Source organism: Sphaerodactylus townsendi, linkage group LG06 (assembly GCF_021028975.2).
Source record: "Sphaerodactylus townsendi isolate TG3544 linkage group LG06, MPM_Stown_v2.3, whole genome shotgun sequence".
NCBI lineage: Eukaryota > Metazoa > Chordata > Lepidosauria > Squamata > Sphaerodactylidae > Sphaerodactylus > Sphaerodactylus townsendi.
Window position 1 is genome coordinate 86,215,160 of NC_059430.1, and position 18,068 is coordinate 86,233,227.

General features: G+C 40.7%; 1 protein-coding gene across 3 annotated transcripts in view; it reads right to left on the reverse strand.

Annotated features, from left to right (window-relative positions):
- Positions 1-1,721: 1,721 nt before the first annotated feature.
- PUS7 (pseudouridine synthase 7) overlaps positions 1,722-18,068 on the reverse strand; it is a 32,597-nt gene continuing 16,250 nt past the window's right edge. For all 3 annotated transcript variants that reach the window (XM_048501812.1, XM_048501813.1, XM_048501811.1), the window contains 11 exons: positions 17,550-17,661; positions 16,309-16,386; positions 13,587-13,715; positions 13,216-13,341; positions 12,977-13,038; positions 12,062-12,222; positions 8,582-8,708; positions 7,536-7,637; positions 6,109-6,238; positions 3,810-3,901; positions 1,722-2,618 (listed from right to left, as the gene is read on the reverse strand). In XM_048501812.1, coding sequence (XP_048357769.1) covers positions 2,482-2,618; positions 3,810-3,901; positions 6,109-6,238; positions 7,536-7,637; positions 8,582-8,708; positions 12,062-12,222; positions 12,977-13,038; positions 13,216-13,341; positions 13,587-13,715; positions 16,309-16,386; positions 17,550-17,661 — 1,256 coding nt within the window. In that variant the 3' untranslated portion in view covers positions 1,722-2,481. The remainder of the gene's footprint in view (positions 2,619-3,809; positions 3,902-6,108; positions 6,239-7,535; positions 7,638-8,581; positions 8,709-12,061; positions 12,223-12,976; positions 13,039-13,215; positions 13,342-13,586; positions 13,716-16,308; positions 16,387-17,549; positions 17,662-18,068) is intronic.

The following is an 18,068-nucleotide window of genomic DNA, read 5'->3' on the forward strand; positions in this document are numbered from 1 at the left end:
GGTTTCCCTGTGTTTTTTTTAATCGATGTTAAAAATAAAAAAGGCAAAAAATAGTCTTTGCTTCAAAACGCTGTACGCCCGCCTTTTTCCTGACTAACTGGGGCTCCAAGCACGCAACAGAGATAAAATCCTGGTGGTCACTAATACCTCTAAACTAGTCCAGTGAGACATTCCTTATTCCAGGGTATGCTGCGGGCTACAACTCCCCCAGATGCAGGTCTTCACAAGGCAGACGTAGCTACAAAACAAACATTCCGCATTCGGAAGCTACTCTTCGTTGGGTAAAAAAGGGGACTTTAATCCACCGAATGGATTTGTTTTCATGTTGTTGATACAGGAGTAAAGTCTTGTTAAAGCACCACAAGACGGCTGCTTATCTTATCGTCCAGTCTTTAGAAGACCCAGAGAATACGAACATGAGAAGGAAAGAGCTGGGCAGGCCCAGTCAACTGACCCCGCCATGTGAAAGGGGGACTGGAACTAGCGCTGCCCCCACCCCGGATTCTTCCTTTTCCGTGTGGCCTACAGATGAGTTAAAGAGGAGCTGGAGGAAGGAGCTCAGCAAGCTCTGGCCAGGGGCCTTGGGTGTCTGGGACTCCCAAATGTATAATCCTGGTGAGGAGGGAAATGCTTGACTATAGATAGAGCAGTTGAGAATGGGAGTCAGCCCGAAGTTCACCTTTGTGTCGGCAGGTCGGGCGGGGGGTAGTAATTGTTTCTATCTTTCTCACAAGAACACTGCTATCAGATATGTGTTTCTTATGTAATAGTCTGTATTCAGCAGTGATTGTACCATGATGTGGGCGATTTGCTTTTTCCTTTGTTTTAGCATGTTCCTTTGTTTTAGCACGTTAATATGTGCTTTCATAGAAAACTGCTGTAAGATTGGTTTATAATAAGCTTTTTATACGAGTTTTCTTCTTGCTATTCTGCGACTGAACAAAACTTAGTAAATTAGTAACATGCTGGGAACTGGAGAGAAATAAATATTCATATATTAGTTTTATGCCCATTCCTTGTCATTGCTCAGATTTCGTTACTTAAAAGGTGTTCTGCTAGTTTAATAGCTAGTCCTCTGGGATCTCAGTAATGCACTATTAAAATCTTTATGGTAACTGGAGAGCATAGTATATAAAGAAAACAGCAGTATAAATTGATACAGCAGGTCTCTTTCTACCAGCTGAAGTGACACACATACATTGCAAACTCAGGCTCAATCACCAACAGCATCTGAATAAACGTTTACTCTTTAAGGTGTAGCTAAACTTCTGTTTTATTTTGCTGCAACAAACTAAAACAGCTAGGGAGGTGGTTCGACTGCAAGGATTTTACTTTGTTGCTGTCAAATCATAGCTGATGTATGGCAACCTCATATAAATTTCAATGCAAGAGATGTTCAGATATGGTTTGCCATTGCCTGCCTCAGAGTAGTATTTCTAGTGGTTTTTTTTTGGTGATCTCTCATTCAAATCTGAATAACAGCTGATGCTGCTTAGCTTCTGAAATTGGCCTAGCCTGCACTATTCAAATTAGGGCAGGAATTATTATGCAAGAGTGGTCGAGTTGCTTCCAATTTATGGCTGTTCTACAGGGAGGAAAATGAGTAGCAAAAGTAGCTGTCCACAGTAAGCCTATATATTACACTCAGGTCTTGTAGAAATACATGTTTTGTTAGGTGATATTGAACAAATATGGAAGGAAGCAGTGAACACACAAGGAGGTGGCAGATTTGCATGTCTTTATATTATTTAATAAACTGAGAAATACAAAACAGATTTTTTGCTTGATTTTTAAAAATCAAATGAAAATGTAATATGATAGTTATCAAATTCAGAATGATTATTTAACTATGTGATTAGAATTTCCTGGTTCACCATTGCCAGCAATGGACAAGCCATAACAGTTGAAGCTGAATGGCATTTATGCATGGTTTGTACAAGTTTATGTGGTAGTACAAGTTTTAACAGGTCATGAAAAATGCACAAAGTTTAATAAAAACAACTGTATATATGAGAAATGAACTTTCCACCAACAAAATTGGCTAGGAGTGGCAATCTTATTGATATTCTTAAGGCTAAATATATCTGTTTGCTGAAAAAAATAGGCTTTTTTCAGTCTTACTCTAATTAGTCTTCAACTGCAGAATTATGCATGCTTTTAATCTGTTCCAAACTCGTGAAGACCATTTACAACCATATTTCTGAGAACACTTTTAAAAGTTGCCCAGGATCTGAAACTGCTAAAAAAGCCATTCATATTTTTGTAAACTGTCAAATTACACTGTGAAAACAGCTCAGGCACCATGTTTGCTCAGAATGTTTAAAAATGAAGGTTATATTTTTACAAACACCGTGTTGCAAGGAGCCTAAAATTGTATACTTTAGCCTAATACAAAATACCATTTTATTAGAAATTACTTTAGAAGTACATAAGAAACAGTTGTACATGTTAAAATGTTTATTCAGTCTCTGTATAGCACCTTCAGCGTAACCACACGGTGTTTAGTTGTGTCTGGTTTTTTATGCTTGTGTCCATTTTTAATACTTCTCGAATGGCCATGGTGGCATATGTAGAAGGTGGAAGGGAAAACTCAATCTTCAGAGCCTTGTATTTTCCTTCTGTCATAAGAAAGCCAAAGATCCATTAGAAAATCATACAACAACTTTCTGCATCTGTGCAGTCCTGCTGCACCAATTTCCTTCCCAAAAGTAGCACCAACCAGGTTTAATCAGTTGCTTACTATGGAGATGTTGAAGTGATGTAATATTAAAAATTCACTGAAGTGCATATTGATTTTCATGTGATCTCAGCTTGTTTTAAGGTTGTGAAGAGTCATCTACAATTATGCCCATGGGCCTATTACAAGAACAGTTTGAATTTATGCTTTCCTTAACCATACACTATCTCAAAATGGCTTACAAACTCCTTCCCTTCCTGTCTCCACAAGAACAACAAAAGAGTTTCAAAAAGCTCCCTAGTGCCGTGTTCCTCATTAAAGAGAAGACAAAAAATGGCTCGAAAAATATTTGTGGAGAGATGTATATTCCACACCATCTGTTGGAATTCCACAGAAGTAGGGTACAAACTCCATTCCTAGCATCTGATCTGGAAGACAATCGATACCCCAAAACTACAAAACAGACAGAATGCTTGTGTTATGGGGCAGTCATGTCAAAGAACACATGTAATTAAAAACGGCCATCAACAGAAAAAAATCTCAATATACTCATACTGGCTTCTTTTGTCACTGGCTTTACCAAATCAGAGTGTTAAACCTGGAGAGCAAGAATGAAAAAGGGGGGGGGGGGTATCCAATACCTTGTTACAGTTCTGTTCAACTATCACTTTTCTTGCAGGTCTGCTCCGAGAAGCAAGTGAAAAATGATCAATTGTGTTGAACCTTAGCAACATTTGTTATTCTGCTGCCACTGAAAACCATTTCTCAACACCTTCTGGGGCTCAGTGGCCTCTTCTGCTGGCCCTTGTGTTACAGCAACCAGGCCAGAGCAAACTATTGGCCAGCCCTCCCTCCCAAGTCTCTTCCAGTCTCTACTAGACATACTTTTTGTCAGTCGTCTTCCTTTTCACTCGGCTGACAACTTTTACACAATCTTGGGCACAGCTAGTTTTCCAATTTTTAAAGTATCTCACTTTTGAATAAGACTTCTTTTGAAAGACTGCAGCCCAAACAAAAATTTTGAACTTCTGCTTAAAATTGAACTTCTAATCCATCAACCAACAGTCACTGCAAACACTATCTAACCAACCTAATATGCCACACAAACACTAGGAAATATTTTTATTCTTACCCATTGCAATGAATGCAGGTGGTTTTCCTTCCAGTTTATCTAAGTCAGTATTGAACAATGGGATTTTAGGATCATCATATGCAACCACCTCCCTTTATAAAAATACAAAGTCAAATTTAAAATGTGCTTGGATATGGCAAAAATATAGATTACAGAGTTAAGATAACAGCCTAGAACACTATGAGATGTAAACAAACAGTAAAAGGAACTCAAATCATCAAATTTCAAGGCCTACGGGGATGGGGCGGTATAATAAATCGAAATAAATAAATAAATAAATAAATAAAGGCATTCAATCTTTAAATTTCAAATCCACATATATAGTATTTTCCAATTTCTCAAGGTCTTCAGAAATAAAGATCCCACCCCATCTGTACACATTGATTCTAGTAGGTGTCTCTAAATGATATTTCAAAATATCATTATACATCTGCCCGAAGACTGGCTTAAGAAGAAGACGAGAAGACGTGTAAATTCAGTAAAATTAAATTGTCTTCCTTTCTGCTGAAGCAGTCAATGGGCAAGTAGAGAAAAGTGAGGTTGTGGGAGCAACCAAAATGACTCCTGACCACCTGTGTGAGATTGGATTGGTGCAAGCAGCGCAAATGGTAAACTGGAGGCACTTGCTTCCCTCTTGATCTGGAAGGAGCAGACATGGTGGATGTCAGGGTGGGGCTAAAACATCTACACCCTTCAACTAGGAACTTCATAATTCAGCATATTAGCTGCGATGTTCCATCATCACATTTGACCTGCTGAAGAAATAGAGTTAATCTTCTTTCTAGGCTTGGTTAAGAAGATGATGATGATGAAGAGTTTGGATTTATATCCCCCCTTTCTCTCCTGCAGGAGACTCAAAGGGGCTCCTTTCCCTTCCCCCCTCACAACAAACACCCTGTAAGGTGGGTGGGGCTGAGAGAGCTCCGAAAAGCTGTGACTAGCCCAAGGTCACCCAGCTGGCGTGAATTCCCCAGATAAGCCTCCACAGCTCAAGCGGCAGAGCGGGGAATCAAACTCGGTTCCTCCAGATTAGAATGTACCTGCTCTTAACCACTACGCCACTGCTGCTCCTGTATGAGATTCCTTGGCCTGACATTGTCATGGCAACCCAGGTTGCTTATCTGTCAAGGTTACAAGCTGCTCCTTCCTAATTAAAACTAGAATTCAGCTGAGATCATTTTAATGGTGTGTTGATTACTAATTGAGTCATTAAGTCATCAGATCTGGTGTAGGATCTCTATTTAGCTTTTGTTCAGGAGTGCATTAGTACCTCTTCTTCAAGGCTTGCTTGTAGAGGTGAGCCCGCGAACCCAGCAGAACCGTAGAAAGAGCGCCTGGAATGCCGGTGCCAGCTACGACCTTCTGGGCGCACACACTCCCCCAACCCCCGTCCCCCCGTGAGTCACAGGTCATGAACTACCCGACTCGCAGTCACCAGGTGTCCCAGACAAAGGGACAAAAGGGCTCTCGCCCTCAGGTGGGGATTAGACCCAGACGCGGACGCTTCCTCCTGCACGTAGCAGCCCGATGAGATCATGCATCACATGATGATCTCCCGCTCTCCCGATCTCCCGCTCTCCCATCCATCCGACCCCTTTGCACGCCCACAATGAAACCCTAATAAAAGGTGTCGGGGACTAGCGCACGGCAGAGTTGCTAGGATCACGGATCCCGCTTCCTGCTGCTGGCTCTCTCCACCAGATGATATCTCCGCGTCTCGCCTCTTCCTTGCGACCCCGCGGGCACGACTTCATTGCTGTATGAATTTCTGTCTGAACTTTGCATATGCTCTTGCTATCTGTTTCAAGCTACTACTACTATTAGGACATTATGTAAGTATAGGCTAATTTAGCTTTGCTATTTTGTGTAAGTTTATCTGAGCTGTGTTTTGTCCTGTGTTGCTTTCATTGGCTTAGCTTGTAAGCTACCAAGCTCCATTTTACATTTTTAATAAAAATTTTAAAAATCTTTAAAATTTGTGTTGCTTTGACTTCCTGGGTCAACCCATGCAGAAAGCAAGCCGCCCCCCCCCGTTGTCACAATCTGGGTGTTGCCTTTTGATGCTTTACAAGTTTCTGCTTATTAAGCTCAAGCATATGCTTTGATGGGACCTGGCATGTCCTAGATTAGGCACACCACTGAGCTTCCTATACCTCTAACAGATAACAACCCCCACCTGTTGCAAAAAGAAACAGTCACATGACTAGTAGGCCACTGTTCAAAAATGAAACTCCCAAATCCTCCTGAGCACCCACAAAAAGCCACTGGGCTCTCTGGACCCATTCCACTGTGTACTTACCAATTGACATTCTGAGGACGAATGATAATCTTTCTGTATGCGCCAGATAAAGAATAGTCTCTAATTTTATGTTTCATGTTGTTAATATCAAGATTGTCAGCTGTCAGTATTTCCCTGTAAGCTTCTCCAACTGAAATAAAGCATACGTATTTATTTATAGGATGGAATTTTCATAGCCAATTGCAGACAATTAATTTTGCCCTCTCAGATTATCTTGGAACTGCAGACCAGTAACACTGAAATCTACTCAAAATGAGTAAAAGTGCAGCATTCTTTAAAACAGTAGAGGTTTTTTTTAAAATTTACAATGGTTCATTTACAAAAAAACTGCCACCTAACCAAACCCAAATAAGCATTACAAACTTCTTTGGACAGGACTCGTTCATACATTCTATTTAAAGTGATATTGAGGACCTACTCTTGGCAGGAACTCCCTCTACTTCATCCAACCTTGTTAATTCAAACCTCCACTTCTCTAATCGTAGTCTGAATTCTAATCAGTACACCACATTAACTGTCTGTCAGATCAAAATCCCACATTGACTTCAACACAGGCTCCTCCAATCCTGCAATACAGAACCCACTTTCTAGTTATTTCAGCATCCCACATCTCTTTTGAAGGAGCTGCACATGTGATGAGTAGGAGGAAAGCATGTAAATCCATAACACATCTCTTATCTCACTGCATACAGAGATTGTGGGAGAAGGAGCCACTAGAAAGATATTTCCTGATATCCTGAGCTAAAATTGAAAAATGTTCCTATGTAAGGAAGAACAAACTTTTTGTAGTGTGCTAACCACCCCCAGTCCCTATTAAACCCAAGTCCAATAGCATCAGATCTGTGCATGAATTCCATCTCAGCGGTTTCTCACAAGACAACCCCTCTGAAAATCTTTAGTTTAAGTAGTGTAACTTTTATGTTATTTTTGAACATTCAGGGCGGCTGAATTTCTAAGCATTTTGCTTTTGTTTGATTGGTGAATATGATTGCAGCCTTACAGCACAATGTAATGTGCATTTTGTTCAGCTGTAAGTCCCACTGTGTTCAGTGTTCTTTATACCGAGGTAAATCTGCATCCTTGTAAGTGCAAACCAATGTGGTCCTTAACTGTGCACAGGATTGCATTGTAAGTTATTTTAATTCTGCACTCTTAGTTACTCTTTAATTATGCTTTCAAATGGGGTTAGATTAAGTTTATCATGACAGTAAAGATCTTGTAAATTATCTCCCAGCTTTTACCACCAACTATTTTGAGCCATTCATTCATTTTCTGGTACATTATATTAGGTAACCAAATAGGCCATGTCATAAAAGGAAGTGCTTTCCCACACAACCCAGCCACCAAAACGCTCATCCAAAACTCTTCAATTCTAGCCAAATCAGCTACAACATCAGGTATCATCAATGAGGGGCAGAAGTTCTTACTTTTATGCTTTGGATAGATGACATCAAATCCAGGCAAGGGCATCACCACATCATGAATGGTGTAACTGTCAATGTCTGCTTCTTCAATATAAACAGCACTACCTAAAATATTTTTAAAAGTAATTTTATTGTAATCAGCTTTTCTAAACATTTTTTTCTGAAATATTTCAAAGGGAATAGGATCCAAGTTCATGAGCAATCCCTGAAGAACAGTTTTCCCAACATTACATTTTGACCACATCATCATCTATTTAGAATTTCAGGCGCATGTTTTTGAGGCTTGTCAATGAACGCATTTATCTACTCATGTGTAACTACCAAAATTTTTAAAAGTTTTATAAAGGTTCACCTGTCTAAACAACACCAGAATTTTAGGGGATCTGTTCCAAAAGACTTGTCAATTGTTTGACTGTCATGGATCCAAATGCCCCCTCATGTGGCATTTTATTTTTAAATTCTCCTTGGCTTGGTGGCAAGGCTACTTAGAAGTCACATAAGATGAAAAACAGTTAATAATGTGGAGTGGTTTTTAAAATTGGATTGAACCCAGACAATTGTGAGCAAAACGGGGGAGGGGATTTGTGCAGCCTTCTCTTTCTTTCCACAACCTCCTGTGTGACCCCTTCCCTGCATCCATTCTTGATGGCATGGTGCTCTTGGGAATGGTGGTAAGCTGCAGTGGGAAATGGTCTCCCCTGAGCTGCATGTAAACAAAGCAGCAGCTGGCACAAAAGGTGGGAGGGGAGGCAATTCCCACCAGTTTCCCTCTCCCCCATTAATTCTCAAGAATCCCATAACCCTCAAAAGCAGATGGGAGGCCCTTTCACAAAGACCATTCTACACTGAGACCAAACTCAAAGAGTGTTTCAACTGTAAACCTATTTTGAATGTCTGAAGTTATTTTGGATCCATTTGAGCTTTTCAGTCAACAATGCAAAGACAGTTTGCTCTTAACAGTTTTAACCTAGCAAACAGTCAGTAAGCTGCACCAAAATGCCTTGCAAACTGCTGCATGCTCCTGATGTGAAACAGTGTTGAAACTTTACCTCCTTTTAGTACTAGATCCCCTGGCACTGCTCTGAGTCCATACTCTTCTATTCTCTTGCTCACCATGTTATTCCACACATAACTCTGATAGCTATGAATGTACATCAGACGATTATTTCTTGGGATCTGAGAAGGGAATAGAAAGGTTATTTAGCCATGGACACTGAATACAAATGGAAGTTGTATACTTACAAATCAAATTATAAGAAAGGAAGCAATTGTACGCCAATCAGATTATTCTTTTGGTGTAAATTATACCTTAATCTGAGAAGAAAACATGTTTCCAAGAGAACAAACTGTGGTTTGTTCTCATCAATGGATGGCAAACTATCCTTGTGCCTCCTTGCTCCATGGGTAGGATATATGCATATTTTTTGCATCCACTATCCTGAGGAGGTATTCTGCTCCCCAGTTCATGTCTTGCCATGCTTCTGATGGAGAAAGCTCCACCTTTAGTGTCACAAAGTCCTTCTCTTTGGTGTCACCTTTAGTAAGAGAGAATTATCATTGAAGACCTGTAAGCAGAGATACTATAAGACTGAAATATAGATGATATAGACCTTTTGACTTAGGGAATTCCTTTCCAATTGCTCCTCTGCCAATAAGGCTGGGAAGAATACCTTCCAATCCACTAATGAGAAAAAACTTTCACAGTAAGTCCAGTGTTTCATTCTCCATCAGTGGAAGAAGGTGTCCTACAATAGAATATTGAAAAGATCTAATCTCCTGAATGGGAAAAAGAAATGAGAGGAATTAATCAACTACTGTATTGAGAAGATTTGTCTATAGTAGTTACAGATGAGGCAAACTTTTAGTTAGTTGTGCCTCACCAAGGTAGGGGTTGAAGCCCAAGTCATAGTCCTATCTTTGAAAGCAATGGATACATTGGTAGGGAGGGCTGCACATTTGAGGTTGATAGGAGTTGTGGACTGTCGTACGCCAGGGAAAGTCTGTTATTAACAGCTGGAAAAAAGACTAGCACAAGTGATATTGCTTTCTGCTCCAACTACTCAATGCTATGCCATTCTTCCACATTGTGTCATTTTCCTTGGGTGACTAGGCAATGGCAGTGTTAACTGAGTAGACTGGCATCCATGGTGGTTTCCACTCTGAAAGGTTTGTGGGTGCTTCCCACCAAAGTCCCAGAGCCATCAACTTAAGCAGCAGCACACCCAGGATGTAAGTTATGTTCTCTCCAGTGACACTGAACATCTTAAGAAAAGGCAGTGGAACAGTTAAAAGGGACAGAAGTGAAACTGGAACCATTACACAGTCACATGACTAGTAGGCCACTGTTCAAAAATGAAACTAAGCAGGAGATTGTGAGGTACAACACTTGCCTCAGGACCACCAGATCTCCAGGATCCATGTGTCAGAAGGGAGTTACTGCTGCCCTGAAACTGAAGTGACGTTTTTCTTGGAAGGCAATAGAGAACCAAGGAAAAACAACCCCCCCGCCCACCCAGATGAATGATGGCCTGTGAATACAAGTGGTTTTCTGGTGAAACCAAGAAACTGTGTGGAGGACCTGCAGGGTTACTAGATGTCTTGGAAGTCCTATGATATGCATGGTGAACTAGATATAAGGCATCCACATATGAACTCAAACTATACATGAGACCATCAACTGGGTCAAAACTACTGAGGGGAGAGCCTAAAGAGAAGGACTCTGTACTAAAGGTGTTGGTGACAGTATAGAAGCAGGGGCACTGTCAGGAGTTTCAGAAGCTGTGGTTACACCTTACACAGATCTATAGAAGCCAAAAGTCCTGTTACAGTGGTGGCGAACCTTTGGCACTCCAGATGTTATGGACTACAATTCCCATCAGCCAATTGGCCATGCTGGCAGGGGCTGATGGGAATTGTAGTCCATAACATCTGGAGTGCCAAATGTTCGCCACCACAGTGTTAGGAGGACCTCCATTATGAGCAGGGGGTCTCCATACCAATTTTCCCCTTCTTGCCATCTGAGCATTTTGTAGATCTAGGAGTAGTCTCCAAGTACCATGTTTCTTGGGCATGATAAATGAGAGAGAGTCCCAGAAAGCATTTCATCATTGGAACTGTTCTCATGGCTTTGTTCTGTCATAGGCATCTGGTAGCTTTGAGCCTATAATGATGTCACCTTATCATGGCTTTGTTCTGTCACAGGCACCTGGTAGCTTTGAGCCTATGATGATGCCACCTTGAGCCTATGATGATGTCACCTTAGAATGGAGATCTTCTCCTCAAGGAGTGAAGGTTTAGAGCATGCCCAACCAGAGTAGGTTGGTGCACTGAAGAGACCTTAGACGAGAAGCTGGCTTTGAAGGGGCATCGGGATTTGTTCAGGATGTCTTTTGGAGATTGGAGTCCCTTTGCAGGAAGGATACTCTGGATGCTGAAATAAGTTTGATCTGATCTATTGGATCTCTTCCCATCTTATTTGGAAGAAGAGGACATGACTTCTTTTCTCGCTTGATCTCCGCCAAAACATCATCTGGTACAGTATCCTCAGAGAAATTTGGAGAGATTACTTAGAAAGTTATCCACTCCAGTATTATAGCCAGGGCTTTGAAGGATGGCAATGTTAGGGGCTAGAGACCTGCATGATCATCTGTAGACAGTTCAGAGGCTATGCTGATCTTAAAGAGGTCCTGGTGGGCTCTTCTGACTACCCTGTCTGCCCCTGATGCTTAGGAGCAGGAAAGCACCTTCTGTTTGCTCCCCATTCTTGCTGGTGCTTCAGGAGAGAAGAGAATTGCAGCAGAAGCAGAAGAGCCACAGTGGTTATGGTCAAAAGAGCTGTATGTGGCTCCGTCAATGGGCCTGTCCACCCATGGTACTTTGCAGTCCACTCCCTGTCTTTGCAGTGCTTGGCAGGGGAGAGGAGAGAGGCAGCTGAAGAATATATGCTGTTCTTGGAGAGAATAATGCCAGAGGACAGGAGCAGTTATGGCTCATTGCTCCCAGGCATCTTCATATACTTTCTGTCCACTGCTATTGCAAATCTGCGAGAGGATGGTGATTTTTAAACATGTTTTTGCCTGCATTTTTGCCTAATAAATGAAGTGGGAGAGTTGTGGGACTTTGTCTGTCCAGAGCCAGGCATGGACTGGGAAGATGAAGTGCCTCCTCAGGATAGTGGAAGCCTTTGCAACAAAATTTGTATATGCCCTGCACACGAAGCAAAGATGAGGCACAAAATCCTCCCCTGGGGATGGGGAAGAGATTCATCTCACAATTTAGAATCTTGTTTTCTCCCGTATTTAATAGCATAACTCATCAGCATTTCACTTAGCTTCCTGTACCATCTCAGAACCACCAAGTTTTATTTAAAATATTAAAAGGAGGGAAAATAGACATCTTCTGACAAGATATTCCAGGAGATGTTGTACCTTTCTGTTGTACCTAAACTTGACTTCACCCTCCAAGTTATTTTCCAGATATGGTCAGAGTTCAGTGTGAACTCTCAAACCATCCCCACAAATCACACTCACTATGCCAAAGGCAGAGATGATATTCTTCAGTCCATACTTGGAAAGTCCCCGTAGCAACTGGCCTTCCACACATCTTTTCACTGGCAGTTTTTTGAGAGCGGCAGCTGGGTCCTTCGTTTTTGCCCACTCTTCTCGGCACTTAACCAAGTATCCCTTTTCAGCTGCAATGACAGTTTGAAGCTTAATGTTTTTATCTTTGCACAAATGTTTGTAAGTTTTAAAACGTTAAATCAAAAACACCCTAACATAAGAGAACATCCATAACAACATTACATAACTTTATGTCAAAGCTTTTTCTGAACTTTCCTACATTTGAATTAATCTTCTGAAACGGCAAATGGGTTGTAAAATTCAATCCACATAGTCTAGATAAGTTCTATTAAACCCAGTGCCCATTTCTTTTGATGTATGCCTTTGCACAAAAAATTCAGGTACCAGTTTTGCTGCAAAGAGGACTGGTTGGTTGAGGATTCTACCCTTGGTACAATCCATAAACCAGCAAGTTTATTATTAAACCCTGTTTTTTCCTGAGCAGGCTTCAGCAGTCAAAAACCTAGAATAGGACAGGAACAGGAATAGGACAGAAAGGAGGGAGAGAATCTATTTAACAACTTGAATTTTCTCTCTTTGACATATATCCCAAGTATACACTTGTTACTATGCCTTAAGCGGCTTTAAGATAAACCAGATCTTAATTTTATCAGAGTTTCACCCAATTTCACCAATTACTTAACATTTTGTGACTGAAGTTTTTCATGATATCAGGCTTAAATCAATTAGGAATTGCACAGATCATCTTCCAAGACAAAAAACAAGAATGCAACTATTAAATATTTTAAAGTGCTCCTATTGATTTGTTACTGCATGCTTCCCTATATACTAGTCAACTGAATATGTAAAATATTTAATGCTTGCCTCCAGGACGTGGCTTTAGTATTAAATCCATTACTTCATTCCAATTATTCTGCAGAATGGCTCTGAAATTAAAATAGTCTAAAGTCAAAGAAAAATATCTCTGGACATTCACAATATTGAAAATAAAGCCTTCACACAAGGGAATTTGGATCCTCCCCACATCCCATCTAAGTTCTAAGTTCTCATTCACTGGCCTCTGAATGTGCATATCTCTCATAGGCAAAGTAAAAGCAGCACACCTTCCAACCTGGTATGTAGGGACAGCTGTGGTTCCAAATCTTTGCATTCCGTAGTAGTTAATGAATCCAATTTCCCTGAGAGAGAGCATGGCCTGTTGAACTTGATCTTCTGTTCCAGTTATATTTCTGGCAAGACAAAATTTTAGAGGAAAGTAACATGCATGCATGTTTTAGAAATGTCAAGACCATCAATAATTACAACACAGGATGCAAATAAGAAGCTGGAAGATCAGGGCCTGAAGAACTTTTTCTCTCTTCCCCAACCCATTCTCCTCCCCCTCCTTTATAAAAAATCTAGCCTGATCAAAGAAAAAGTCAAAGCATTTCTTACAATAAGCACCAACCAATCTTTTGGAATATAGCATTTTTACCTAAGAACCACAGTGAAATGGTTGCCTTGGAGTTCTCCCAACTTCAGTGGATGGTTCTTGTAACTGAAATTTCCAAGCTTGAAATTCATCAGGCATTTATTTAAATGAGCCAATCTTTGTGCTGTGATCCTGTACATTGGAGAGGGAAGGGGGAGAAATTTCACAAGAAAATTTGAGTAATCACAAAGGGAATCAATTGGCTACAGTTATTATGTCTGAAGTCAGCCATGTCAGAACTAGCTACTATTATTTTACCATACTATTATTTATGTTTGTTTCTAGAAAATCAATGAACAGCTCCCAGTTACCAATGTCTTTTTATTTTCAGTCAATCAATCCCTTGAATGTGAAAACCAAAGAGACCAATAACAAATGACTGTTGTCTTCATTTATAGTCTTTTGCACTGTCTCACTGGGACTGGACGTAGGTAAGGGGGGTGTTCTCGGGTTCAACTCCCCCATTCATGTCCGAAGCTCCACCCCTCCGTTTGTGGGTTTTTAAAACATTTTTAGTGTTTTTTGGTTTTTGGCCTGCAGGGGGCACATTGTTTGGGGTAGCAGCACCAACCTTTCAGGGATTGTTTGGGGGACTCTCCTGATGATACTACCTGGGTTTGGTGAGGTTTGGTCCAGGGGGTCCAAAGCTATGGACTCCCAAAGGGGGTGCTCCATCCCCCATTGTTTCCAATGGGAGCTAATAGGAGATGGGGGCTACACCTTTGAGGGTCCATAACTTTGGACCCACTGAACCAAACTTCACCAAACCTGGGTGGTATCATTAGAAGAGTCTCCTAAAGATACCCTTAACGTTTGGTGCTCCTAGCTTAACAATTGCACCCCTGACAGCAGGCACCCCCCCCCCAATTTCCCCAGATTCTCCTTTTAAATCCACCCCCTTTGGCATGGATTTACAGAGAGAATCTGAGGTCCTCATTTTAGAAGAAGAAGTATAGTTTGGATTTATATCCCCCCTTTCTCTCCTGTTGGAAACTCAAAGGAGCTTAAAATCTCCTTGCCCTTGCTCCCTCACAACAAACACCCTGTGAGGTGGGTGGGGCTGAGAGAGCTCCGAAAAGCTGTGACTAGACCAAGGCCACCCAGCTGGCGTGTGTGGGAGTGCACAGGCTAATCTGAATTCCCCAGATAAGCCTCCACAGCTCAGGCGACAGAGCCGGGAATCAAACCCGGTTCCTCCAGATTAGAATGCACCTGCTCTTAACCACTACGCCATATTGAAAGTGATGCTGTTTCACGGTGGGGGATAATCCTCCCCAAAACAGCATCACTTTCAATGTTATTTAACTGGGGACCCCAGATTCTCCCTTTAAGGTAGATTTAAAAGGAGAATTTGGGCTCAGATTTTGCACCGGGCTCCATTTTCCCTCTATGCCTCTGCCCAGAGGGAAGGGCAGAAGGAACTGCCGGCTGGGAGGGCAGGGCAGGGCAGGGCAGGGCAGGGCAGGGCAGGGCAGGGCAGGGCAGGGCAGGGCAGGGCAGGGCAGGGCAGGGCAGGGCAGGGCAGGGCAGGGCAGGGCAGGGCAGTCTGCTGTCCCCGGCCTCGGAGAGCTGCTTTTATAAGCGCTAGGCCAGGGACAGGGCTTGGGGAGGCCCCCCCCCGAACCCTCCCCCATAAAAAATCTATACCTACGTCACTGGACTGAAGATGGATTACAAATACGATAAATAAACTTTCACTTGATTGGTAGAAACCTTACAAAATATGGTGACAGGCAATCAGTGAGTAAATTACTAGATATGATAACATTTGAATCTAACAGAAAAGATTCCAGAAAGAAAAAATTATGCAGTTGGGCTCAGATTGTAGAACTAGATTGTAACTAGATGAAAAAACAAGAACAATGAACGAAATATCTCTACTCCACATCAAACTGGTGAGGACTTCATCTTCTCCTCATTGGAAAACAAGTCAATATTGTTTTACATCGAACTTGGATGGGACCAAGTTGACAGTTACCACAAACACTGCCCAAAAAATATCCATAGATACATACAGAATATTCCAGTACTGAAGAGGATAAACCCAGCTAGCTGTTGCCTAGCACAAGGCCTGTCAGCAGCAAGAAGGGCTCTTCTGTATGTCAAAGGCAGGTGAGCCCTGTTTGAGGCCAGAGGAACGGCATCTCAGGACCACAGGAAGGGGACAGTACAGGGCACAAGGGTCCAGGGGTTCAACTTGTAGAACCATTCAAATGCACATGCATCACTTGTAACAGACAATATTTTATCTTTAAACATGGTTATATCTTAGTTGGAAAAAAATACCTGGCTCTGAAACTATGAAGAGCCTCAAGACAGGTTGGATCTGCTCAGCCATAACATCAAACCATGAGTTGTCACTACATGAATAAACCCCCGTGCTCATTCTCATACGATGTACTGTTGTGTGTGAGTCCACCTGTTCTATATAACATGCATGATAACTTATCAGTCACACAAAACCAGAAGTTGCTATGGAAGTTGTATTTTGAGGCAGGAAAACCAGCAACTGGTTTATGATATCTCATTCTTGGATTAAAGAATATGCAAGATTTGCCAAATTCCATACTACTTTGGAATTTGGGCTTTTCCCAAATAAACCCACAAACTGTAAAATAAAGACTGTAGCATGAAAGGGAACAAATAATACGACGTTGCAAGCTTTCAAAATTAAGTTATTTGCCAGGATAATCAGTTAGCCAAATATCTTCCTGTTTTTACTTACCTAAGAACGGCAATTTCTTGAACAGTAATAGCCCGTTTGTCTTTGGTTCCCATATAGGAAAATATATTTGGCTTAACTCTTAAGAAAAAAAGAGAAAAACTTAGCATTAACAAAACAGCAGCCTTCTTTTAAAATAGGCAGGATACAAATTTTCAGTTAATGGGGACAGAGTGATGAATAAAATACACAAAATCTATATACTAAATAAAATCCAGTTAACTAAATAAAATCCAGTTAAATGATACAATGCAGCAGAAACAAGATTCAGTCAGAATTTCTTGCAGGAACCTGGAACTTCTTGCAAAGATGCAACATATTTTTAGTTCAGGGGGTCTGCAATTGATAGTTGTAGAGCCAAATGTAGCTCCTTTTAAAAGAAAATGAAGTGTTTAAGATATATGGAGGGGATGCTAGAATAACCAGGATGTGATAGGAATGGCAGGCAAATATTTCAGTGCAACTTGAAGACATCTTAGAGATGCTTTACTAAAGCAAGAATTATAGAAATGAACAGCTGCCAGTAATCCATGTGCAAAATATGCACAAATTTACGCCAGAGCACTAAAGCAATCACATGTACATTTAAATATACAATATTTAAAGAAAATAACTTTACAAGCACTTAGCTTCAGAGGTTTTTCAAAGATGACCAATAATGGTAGTCACACTACAATATTATCTAAATACGGTCAATAATCCAGAAGATTTAAAAAACTAATATACAAATGAAACTGGAAACTTCTTTTAGGTCTTATGAACTGACTGTTTGGGGGAAAATGGAACTTTGTTTTTCTACATGACAGCAGCAGGAAACATATTATATGTGCAAAAATGGAAAACTTCACCAATACCTACAAAAGAATGATTTGTAAGCATATTAGAATTGGCAGAGATAGCTAACATCTCAATTCATTAATAACTGGGAACCCTTGAGAGACTTTCTGCATAAAACAGGGAAAAAATGAACTGAGTTGTGGATTTGAAGAATAAAAGAATAATACAGAGAAGAGTGAATCTTATAAATAATAATTAAGAATTAATTCTATTGTTGTAACTAGAGATAAAGTGGTAAATTTTCAACTGTGTTTGTATTTGGTGCAGAGGATGTCGGGAGCCCTCCCTTCCCTCCCCCGCCAGAAGTGTGGTTTTTGTTATTGTTTGATGCTTTTTGTTTGTCTTTTAAAAGTTCTTAACAATAAAAAGTTATTTCCCCAAAACATATCTGCCTTTTTTTAAAGTACCTTAAAAATTTTGAAAGCACATTGATGGCATCCATAGTATCTTTGTTTTCTTTGTACAAAACGAAATGGCAGTAACTTCCCCTAGATTTTGGCCAAGAATGTTTTCTTGGATCTTTAAAAACAAAACATTAAAACATACAATGTTAAAAGTAGGAACAAGATCACTGTTCTCCATTTAAGTATCTTTTGTAAAGCACAGTTTGTACACTTGCCGCTGCATTCTCCACTCTGGAAAAAAAAATAAAAGATCTCAGAATTTATCTGAGAAAGCTAGATGCTTGCCAGAGTGTTCTCTGAAGTCCAGAGCTATTACAACATAACCTATTCTCCAACCACTGCTAGCAGACAAAAACAAACCAAAAACCCAAATCACCAATTCCAGTGACATCAGCAGGGTACTTCTTACTAGTTTAAAATTATTTTATTTATTAACTTCATTTATCATCCACCTTTCTCTCCGATTGGGACCCAATCGGCTGACATTCTCCTCCTTTCCTCCATTTTACCCTTACAACGATC